The following is an 11133-nucleotide window of genomic DNA, read 5'->3' as shown; positions in this document are numbered from 1 at the left end:
TTTGATGCATTGTGTTTAAAAAGAATAGTCATATCTCACTCAATTACGGTTATCTATTATTCAAATTTGTTTTAAAATTAATATTTAGGTTATCCAAATGACCCAAATGATCTTTTTTAAATTTTGGACATAACCAGGGTTAAGAAAATAGAACAATTAATCCTTATAGCATTGTCCAAATTGATTCCAATTTAATTTTTGAAGTTCATTTGATGTACTGTAAGTTAATTTTTAGATATAATTTGATTAACCCTAAATGATTTTTAAAAATATTTTGATGTATTGTGTTCAAAAAAAATAGTCATATCTCACTCAATTACGGTTATCTATTATTCAAATTTATTTTAAAATTAATATTTAGGTTATACAAGATGACACAAATTATCCTTTTTAAGTTTTGGACATTACCAGGGTTAAGAAAATAGAACGATTTATCATTATAGCATTGTCCGATTTGATTCCAATTTAATTTTTGAAGTCCATTTGATTTACTGTAAATTATTTTTAAAATTTTTCTAATGAATTGTTTTTTAAAAAAAAATTATATCTCACTCTATTACTGTTATTTATTATTCGAATGTGATTTAAATTCACTATTTCGCATATACTAGATAGCCAGATGATGTTCTTTACGGTTTGAACACAACCAGAATTAAGAAAATATAATGACTAATAGCGTTAACGATTGTTTCGATTTAATTTTAAATTAATTTTTAGACATAATTTGATTAACCCTAAATGATTTTTAAAAATATTTTAATGTATTGTGTTTAACAAAAATAGACATATCTCACCCAATTACGGTTATCTATTATTCAAATTTATTTTAAAATTAATATTTAGGTTATACAAAATGACCCAAATGATCCTTTTTAAGTTTTGGACATAACCAGGGTTAAGATAATAGAACAATTAATCATTACAGCATTGTCCGATTTGATTCCAATTTAATTTTTGAAGCTCATTTAATGTACTGTTAATTATTTTTTAAATTTTTCTTATGAATTGTTGTTTAAAAAAAAAATAATCATATTTCACTCTATTACTGTTATCTATTATTCGAATATAATTTAAATTTACTATTTCGCATATACAAGATAGCCAAATGATGTTTTTTACGGTTTGAACACAACCAGAATTAAGAAAATATAATAACTAATAGCGTTAAGGATTGTTTCGATTTAATTTTTAGATATAATTTAATTAACCCTAAATGATTTTTAAAAATATTTTGATGTATTGTTTTAAAAAAATAATCATATTTCACTTTATTACTGTTATCTATTATTCGAATATAATTTAAATTTACTATTTTGCATATACAAGATAGCCAAATGATGTTTTTCACGGTTTGAACACAACCAGAATTAAGAAAATATAATTTTAATTAAAAATTTAAAATTAAAATTGTTTTTTAAATAAATAATCATATCTCACTCTGTTACTGTTATCTATTATTCGAATATAATTTAAATTTCGCATATACAAGATAGCCAAATGATGTTTTTTACGGTTTGAACACAACCAGAATTAAGAAAATATAATAAAACTAATAGCGTTAACGATTGTTCCGATTTAATTTTTAGATATAATTTGATTAACCCTAAATGATTTTTAAAAATAGTTTTATGTATTGTGTTTTAAAAAAATAGTCATATCTCACTCTATTACGGTTATTAATTATTCAAATTTATTTTAAAATTAATATTTAGGTTATACAAGATGACTCAAATGAACCTTTTTAAGTTTTGGACATTACCAGGGTTAAGAAAATAGAACGATTTATCATTACAGCATTGTCCGATTTGATTCCAATTTAATTTTTAAAGTTCATTTGATGTACTGTAAATTATTTTTAAAATTTTTCTTATGAATTGTTTTTTAAAAAAATAATCATATCTCACTCTGTTACTGTTATCTATTATTCGAATATAATTTAAATTGACTATTTCGCATATACAAGATAGCCAAATGATGTTTTTTACGGTTTGAACACAACCAGAGTTAAGAAAATGTAGTAACTAATAGCGTTAACGATTGTTCCGATTTAATTTTTAGACATAATTTGATTAACCCTAAATGATTTTTAAAAATAGTTTTATGTATTGTGTTTTAAAAAAATAGTCATATTTCACTCTATTACGGTTATTAATTATTCAAATATAATTTAAAATTAATATTTAGGTTATCAAGATGACTCAAATGATCCTTTTTAAGTTTTGGACATAACTAGAATAAAGAAAATCGATTACTATTACCTATAGCTATTGTCCCGTTATGATTCCAATTTAATTTTTAGATATAATTTATTTAATCCTAAGTAATTTTAAAAAAATTTTTAATGTATTGTGTTTTAAAAAAATAGTCATATCTCACTCTATTACGGTTATTAATTATTCAAATTTATTTTAAAATTAATATTTAGGTTATACAAGATGACTCAAATGAACCTTTTTAAGTTTTGGACATTACCAGGGTTAAGAAAATAGAACGATTTATCATTATAGCATTGTCCGATTAGATTCCAATTTAATTTTTGAAAAAAAATAGTCTAGTAGTTTTAAAAAAATAGTCATATCTCACTCAATTACGGTTATCTATTATTCAAATTTATTTGAAAATTAATATTTAGGTTATACAAGATGACTCAAATGATCCTTTTTAAGTTTTGGACATTACCAGGGTTAAGAAAATAGAACGATTTATCATTATAGCATTGTCCGATTTGATTCCAATTTAATTTTTGAAGTTCATTTGATATACTGTAAATTATTTTTAAAATTTTTCTAATGAATTGTTTTAAAAAAAAAATTATATCTCACTCTATTACTGTTATTTATTATTCGAATGTGATTTAAATTCACTATTTCGCATATGCAAGATAGCCAAATGATGTTCTTCACGGTTTGAACACATCTAGAATTAAGAAAATATAATAACTAATAGCGTTAACGATTGTTCCGATTTTATTTAAAATTAATTTTTAGATATAATTTGATTAACCCTAAATGAGTTTTAAAAATATTTTGATGTATTGTGTTCAAAAAAAATAGTCATATCTCACTCAATTACGGTTATCTATTATTCAAATTTATTTGAAAATTAATATTTAGGTTATATAAGATGACCCAAATGATCCTTTTTAAGTTTTGGACATAACCAGGGTTAAGATAATAGAACAATTGAGGCGTATAGAATCAAACCCCGCTAACTCCAAAATGCAAAATTTTACAGGAATTGAGAAAAACCGTTAGCTAGATTATTTTTTGATATTTGATTGCCAAATATTTTTAATTTAAATTTTCTATATAAAAATATCTAAGTATTGGTAAAAAATCCACCATGGCTCTAAGTTTTAGGCTAAATATTTAGGTTTTTGTTTGGAGTTAGCGGCTTTTGATTGTGAAAAATGGATATAGCGGGTTTTGATTCTGATTCAGGGTCCGAAATACGCAGCAAATAGGTAGAGCTTCTTTAGTTACTTTTTTAACTTACTTCACTATAAAAATAAAAACGTAGTATGTCTTAAATCATGTTTATTTTAATTAACAGAAATTGTAATTCTATAAATTTTAACGGAAACATTTTGAATAAAACACAAATTCTTTTAGAACACATTTTTTAAATAGACAGAGATCCCAGCTCTTCAACTGGTTCGCACTGCAAATCTGGAAGCTCTTCATTAGCATCAGCTTGATCTGGTTGGCGAAGTTCAATATTTACGAAAAAATCAAAATCCTCGTTAAGCCTCCAGTTTTCGCCATAGTGTGATTCTAATAATTTACTTACTGCTATAATTTTATCTTGTTTGACAGGAACGTTCACAGGAAGTTGTTGAGGATTCATTGATTTGATTTGTTTATTTTTCTTCGTAACACTTCTAGGATTGTCTAATTCAGTTCTGTAGTTTACTTCACCTTGAACTTTCGTAATTCGATTTTTGTCAAGAGTTATTTTAAACCGTTTCGAAGGATTAAATTTAAAGTGCCATGCTCCAGGTGGCTTTAGTATATTTTGGGATTCCTTCCAATCCAAAACAGGGACATCGTCACCCATTTTTAATACTGTGGCATATTGTCTTATGTGTTCAATATATTGCTGTGGGGTCGTAATTATCTCTTTTTTTCTTATAGCTTTCTCGATATTTCCAAACACCCTGTCGGGTGGTATAAAACTGTGTCCAACTACAGGAAAAATTATCTCAAGTTTCCTAATATTTGGTGGCGCATAACATTCCAGCCAATTTGAACACATTCCCATCATGGTGGTGTTTTTGTTTTGGCCACCACAACCATCAGCAAAAAGTCTAATGTGCGTTTTACCCTCCAAATTCATGTTTATGAGCCGATGGAAAACAGCACTAGCAATTTCATTAGAGCTTTTCGGCCGAACAGTTTCATTCCAACAATAACAAAACACGTTTTCTGAAGTTAACGTGGTCTTGGAACTAACACAGACAATAGTAAAATTGTAGAAGTTATATTGCTTTGAAAAATATGCCTGTTGGTCTGGAAGTTTTGGAACTGGCAAATTCTTTTGGCAGTCAAATGATAATGTTATCATTTCAGGCTTTTCTTCCTTTAGTAATGCAAAAAAAGCTCGTGCCTTAAGTTTATGCACTGTTTTTTCAGCCATCAGTGTAGTTTTTCTAGGAGGATCATCTCTCGCCAGCTTTATTTTTTCACTTATCTGAATGCATGTGGAACATACAGTCCTCGGAGAACCGAAGCCAATGTTATATTTTGTACAAAATTCACGTCTAAAAAATGATTCTTTAACACTGACATTGTCAAGTGCTGAATTTGAATACATTTGGTACAGTTTTCTGATGTTTAGTTCTGACGGCAAATATACACGACAAGAACTCTTTGACCTGCAATAATGTGAATCATTTGAAAGATTCCAAAAAGAACTGAATTGTCTCTCGCCTACATTGATATTTCTTGCTTTTATGATCTCCACCCCGGTTTTCACGTGCCATTTGCCCACTTTCAAAATGTCTTTTTAAAACTCCATAAACTCTATCTTTATTAATATCCAGTATACTCAGAAACGCAGGTTTGCAAACTGGAATTATTTTTCCGCTTCTATTCCTTACAAAAAATTTGTAACTTAATTTTCTCACTTGCCTCGAACTATTCTTTGGGCGCTTCCGCTTTGGCAATTGAACGTTGGTATACTTCACAATATAATTATCTTGATCAATTTTTGCAGGAGTAGCATAAAACTTTGAGTGAAAATCAGATATGTCAAATTTAGTTAGAGTGCTGCATCGGAAGCTCTTCGTTGCATGATTACAGCTTGGGACACCCGGTGGTCTTTTAGGCTTGTATCTAAAAATAATTTGAAAGTGACATATTATTGAGATTAAAACGAACCGGCTTTTCATTTTACTTACAAATTATACAAAATTAAACTTATACATTCTTATTTTAACAAATTTTAATGTGCCCCTAATTGTAGTTATCAAAGTAGCAATTAACAATTTTAAAAAATGTCCTAGTTTAGATTTTCGACAAAAAAACGCTTACTTGCAAAAAGATCCTGACTTGAGTATATAAAAATACACTTAGAAACACATTTTTACCAAAATTACACAATAGGACTTACCTCTCAATCTTTTGCTTCTCTGATTTTCGGTTGGATTTGTTTACTAAACATTTTCGGGCTTTGTTCGGTGTACATTTTTGTACGGGTTTATTATACTCATCCATATTTATATTTAAAACTTATTTATAAAAATCACTAAAAGCAATAACTCAGATCCTGCACGATAGAAATCTAAACATTAACTGATGCAATGATACATAAACATGTGCTCGTATCTAATAGAGCAACGTCATTGGTCAAAATGGAGTTGGCTGGATTTGATTGTAACATGTGCAGGGAGTTAGCGGGTTTTGAAAATAAACGCGATGTTTTTGCCATATTTTAGACCTCTTTTAGCGTGTTTTGAAAGTTAAGATTCACACGACCAGATTCATTGGCAAATTAGCTGTGAAATTAAATCAAAATATCATTTTTGGACAAAAGTGGAGTTAGCGGGGTTTGATTCTATACGCCTCAATTAATCATTACAGCATTGTCCGATTTGATTCCAATTTAATTTTTTAAGTTCATTTAATGTACTAAAAATTATTTTTAAAACTCTTCTTATTAATTGTTTTTTAAAAAAATAATTATATCTCACTCTATTACTGTTATCTATTATTCGAATATAATTTAAATTTATTATTTCGCATATACGAGATAACCAAATGATGTTTTTTACGGTTTTGAACACAACCAGAATTAAGAAAATATAATAAATAATAGCGTTAACGATTGTTCAGGTTTAATTTTTAGATATAATTTGATTAACACTAAATGATTTTTAAAAATATTTTGATGTATTGTGTTTAAACAAAATAGTCATATCTCACTCAATTATGGTTATCTATTATTCAAATTTATTTAAAATTAATATTTAGGTTATACAAGATGACCCAAATGATCCTTTTTAAGTTTTGGTCATAACCAGGGTTAAGATAATAGAACAATTAATCATTACAGCATTGTCCGATTTGATTCCAATTTAATTTTTTAAGTTCATTTAATGTACTAAAAATTATTTTTAAAACTCTTCTTATTAATTGTTTTTTAAAAAAATAATTATATCTCACTCTATTACTGTTATCTATTATTCGAATATAATTTAAATTTACTATTTCGCATATACAAGATAGCCAAATGATGTTTTTTACGGTTTGAACACAACCAGAATTAAGAAAATATAATAACTAATAGCGTTAAGGATTGTTTCGATTTAATTTTTAGATATAATTTAATTAACCCTAAATGATATTTAAAAATATTTTGATGTATTGTTTTAAAAAAAAATTATCATATTTCACTCTATTACTGTTATCTATTATTCGAATACAATTTAAATTTACTATTTCGCATATACAAGATAGCCAAATGATGTTTTTCACGGTTTGAACACAACCAGAATTAAGAAAATATAATTTTAATTAAAAATTTAAAATTAAAATTGTTTTTTAAAAAAATAATCATATCTCACTCTGTTACTGTTATCTATTATTCGAATATAATTTAAATTTCGCATATACAAGATAGCGAAATGATGTTTTTTACGGTTTGAACACAACCAGAGTTAAGAAAATGTAGTAACTAATAGCGTTAACGATTGTTCCGATTTAATTTTTAGACATAATTTGATTAACCCTAAATGATTTTTAAAAATAGTTTTATGTATTGTGTTTTAAAAAAATAGTCATTATTCACTCTATTACGGTTATTAATTATTCAAATATAATTTAAAATTAATATTTAGGTTATCAAGATGACTCAAATGATCCTTTTTAAGTTTTGGACATAACCAGAATAAAGAAAATCGATTACTATTACCTATAGCTATTGTTCCGTTATGATTCCAATTTAATTTTTAGATATAATTTATTTAATCCTAAGTAATTTTTAAAATTTTTTTAATGTATTGTGTTTAAAAAAAATAGTCATATCTCACTCAATTACGGTTATCTATTATTCAAATTTATTTTAATATTCATATTTAGGTTATACAAGATGACTCAAATGATCCTTTTTAAGTTTTGGACATTACCGGGGTTAAGAAAATAGAACGATTTATCATTTTAGCATTGTCCGATTTGATTCCAATTAAATTTTTAAAGTTCATTTGATGTACTGTAAATTACTTTTAAAATTTTTCTTATGAATTGTTTTTTAAAAAAATAATCATATCTCACTCTATTACTGTTATCTATTATTCGAATATAATTTAAATTTACTATTTCGCCTATACAAGATAGCCAAATGATGTTTTTTACGGTTTGAACACAACCAGAGTTAAGAAAATGTAGTAACTAATAGCATTGACGATTGTTCCGATTTAATTTTTAGATATAATTTGATTAACCCTAATAGATTTTTAAAAATATTTTGATGGATTGTATTTAAAAAAAATAGTCATATCTCACTCAATTACGGTCATCTATTATTCAAATTTATTTTAAAATTCATATTTAGGTTATTCAAGATGACACAAATGATCCTTTTTAAGTTTTGGACATTACCAGGGTTAAGAAAATAGAACGATTTATCATTATATCATTGTCCGATTTGACACCAATTTAATTTTTGAAGTTCATTTAATGTACTGTAAATTATTTTTAAAATTTTTCTTATGAATTGTTTTTAAAAAAAAATAATCATATTTCACTCTATTACTGTTATCTATTATTCGAATATAATTTAAATTTACTATTTCGCATATACAAGATAGCCAAATGATGTTTTTTTACGGTTTGAACACAACCAGAATTAAGAAAATATAATTGTTTCTTGTATTGCGTAGCGAATGGATAACTCCAAATAACACTACAGTGAAGATTTTGAGTATTTCACATTTAATTGTAAAATCGTACAATTTTATTGTTATCGTATTAACAGCGAAAGAAAAAGAAAAAAAAGGAAAAATTTATGTCGCAATGACTGCTGGTGTTCGTTCTTCGTTTTCGTCTGTCTGGCCGCTGGCCCCACCTCCATCGATCCGCTTCGGTCTCCCTCTCGAACGACCCGAATGACCATAAAAGGCAATGCGCGAAACGGCGTCCGCTGATTAGTCGCCCGTGGCAAACCGGCGACGAGTTTGTTTTAACGGAGTGCACTTATTTTGCTCAAACGAGTTAGTGGAATAAGAACTAATATTAAAAAATGCACAAACATAAACGGCCTCCTTGAAACCATCCATGGAAGGTTTCAACAAAGATAAAAAATAAAATGGTAAACTCTCAATACTAACGTTGAATCAACATTGACCTACTCAATTCAGCCAAATTTAAAAAGAAATGTTTATTTTAGTCTATCGGCAACACGCACAGTTTCACTACTGGTCTCTTAAGGACACCTAATGAAGTCTTGAACGTAACCGATCGGACAATACCATCGCTCCCAGGGTGAACTTCAATTATTCGTCCTAGCCTCCATTTAAGTGGTGGTAGACCATCTTCTTTGCAGATGACAAGTGCGCCAACCTTAATCATTTGCTGACAATTTTCCTTCCATTTTACACGTTCTTGAAGGGTGGAGACGTATTCCTTTGCCCATCTAGTCCAAAAGTGCTGTAGCATCCGCTGAAGCCTTTGATAACGTAAAAGTCTGTTTTCGTTACAATCAGAGAAGTCATGATCAGGTATTGCAGTAAGTGTGTCTCCGATTATAAAATGTGCGGGTGTAAGAGCTGTTGCATCGCAAGGATCTTGAGACAGGGAACATAGTGGCCTGGAGTTGAGGCATGCCTCAATTTGGCACAATACGGTAAAAAATCCTCAAAAACAAGTGAAGCATTTCCTATGACTCGTTTTAGATGTCTCTTAACAGACTTTACCCCAGCTTCCCACAGTCCGCCTTGATGTGGAGCTCGTGGAGTGATAAACCGCCATTGAATTCCGTCATTCAAAAGGCTGTCATGAATTCGAGTATTATTTTCGTCAAAAAATCGGTAAAGTTCATTTTTTGCACCAACATAAGTGCTGCCATTATCTGAATGAATTTCATAGGGTTTGCCGCGTCGCGAAGCAAAACGTCTTAAAGAAGCCAAAAAACATTCAGACGTGAGATCTGAAACAACTTCAAGATGGATTGCTTTCGTAGAAAAGCAGACAAACAATGAAATATAGGCTTTAATTTCGTTATATTTTCGTCCTCTTCTATCACGCAATAGAAAAGGACCTGCGTAATCGGCACCACATACGTAAAATGGACGAGTGGGAGTTATACGTTGCACAGGTAAATTTCCCATTTGATGCCTTTCCATTTTGGAATTAATAATAAAACATTTGAGACAGTCATGTATAACCCTTTTTACAAGCTTACGGCCATTTAAAGGCCAAAAACGCTCCCGTAAACAGGATAACAGTTGTTGCTGGCCACAATGAAGTAAACGTAGGTGTTCATGACGAGCAACAAGAATTGTAAAATGGTGATTTGATGGCAAAACTGCGGGGTGCTTTTTAACGAAATCGAAATTCCAGTTGTTTAAACGTCCGCCAACTCGAATAACTCGGGATTCTTTATCAAGAAATGGGTTTAAACTTAAAAGTTTAGATCGTTTTGAGACTTGCTTTGAATCTGAGAGTCTAGAGTATTCATCAGTAAAGCTTTCGATTTGTATCATCATGATCAAAAAATTTAAAGATTCGTCGAGTTCCTTTTTAGTTAAACTATTATCAAGGACACGAGAATGTTTTAGTTTCCTGCAATTGTTTATAAATCTTAGGATATAAGCTGTGATGCGCTGGAGACGTGATAAATCAGAAAATGAAAGAATAAAATTTGAATAGTTTGTTGCGAATCCAATAAAACAATTAATTTTAGGTGTTTTTAATTCAGGTAAGGACATTTTCTTGATCTCAACTGGATATTCGGGCCATTGATCCTCGGGTAATATTAGCCAACTAGGACCATAAAACCATTATTCTGATTTTAAAAGATCGTTAGGTTCCATACCTCTGGAAAGTAGGTCTGCGGGATTGTCGCATGTGTTGATATATCTCCAGTCGATCACGTTAGTAAGGCTTTGAATTTGTGACACTCTATTTGCCACGAACACTTTTAACTCATGGGGTGATGTGTTGATCCATGAAAGTGCAATGGTAGAATCACACCAACAGCAGGTATTAGTAAAATGAATATTTGCAAAATCCTTTACCTTGTTAATTAACTCTGCAAGTAAAAGACATCCAGAAAGTTCAAGTCGGGGTATAGACACAGTTTTTATTGGTGCGACTCGTGTTTTGGAACAAAATAGATTAGACACACAATTACCCAATGAATCAGTACATCGTATATAAACAGAAGCACCATAGGCTGACTCAGATGCGTCAGAAAACCCATGGATTTGAATTGATACGGAATTTGCTACTAGTACATGCCTTGGAATGTGTAAGTTGTTTAAAATTGGTAATTGCGACCTATATTTGGACCAAAGAGTGTGTAAATCAATAGGAATTGATTCATCCCAAGAAAGCTTCAATATCCAAAGCTTTTGTATAATAATCTTCGCAATGATTGTAATTGGAGACAATAGACCCAAAGGGTCGAAAATCTGCG

General features: G+C 29.2%; 1 protein-coding gene across 1 annotated transcript; it reads right to left on the bottom strand.

Annotated features, from left to right (window-relative positions):
• Positions 1-8879: 8879 nt before the first annotated feature.
• Positions 8880-9838, bottom strand: LOC126747937 (uncharacterized). The gene is made up of 2 exons (XM_050456917.1): positions 9410-9838; positions 8880-9320 (listed from the first exon to the last, which is right to left on the bottom strand). Exons 1-2 carry the CDS (start codon positions 9836-9838, stop codon positions 8880-8882), a joined length of 870 nt encoding a protein of 289 aa, XP_050312874.1.
• Between the last annotated feature and the right edge of the window lie 1295 nt (positions 9839-11133).

Source organism: Anthonomus grandis, chromosome 20 (assembly GCF_022605725.1).
Source record: "Anthonomus grandis grandis chromosome 20, icAntGran1.3, whole genome shotgun sequence".
NCBI lineage: Eukaryota > Metazoa > Arthropoda > Insecta > Coleoptera > Curculionidae > Anthonomus > Anthonomus grandis.
Note: the sequence above shows the minus strand (reverse complement) of the source record. Positions and strands in the feature narration are given on the sequence as shown.

Excerpts from the sequence above, each read along its gene's own strand:
- LOC126747937 (XM_050456917.1), bottom strand. The coding sequence starts at position 9,838 with ATGGAAAGGCATCAAATGGGAAATTTACCTGTGCAACGTATAACTCCC. Across the intron at positions 9,321-9,409 it reads GCGGACTGTGGGAAGCTGGG|GCATGCCTCAACTCCAGGCC; the intron begins GTAAAGTCTGTT and ends TGCCAAATTGAG.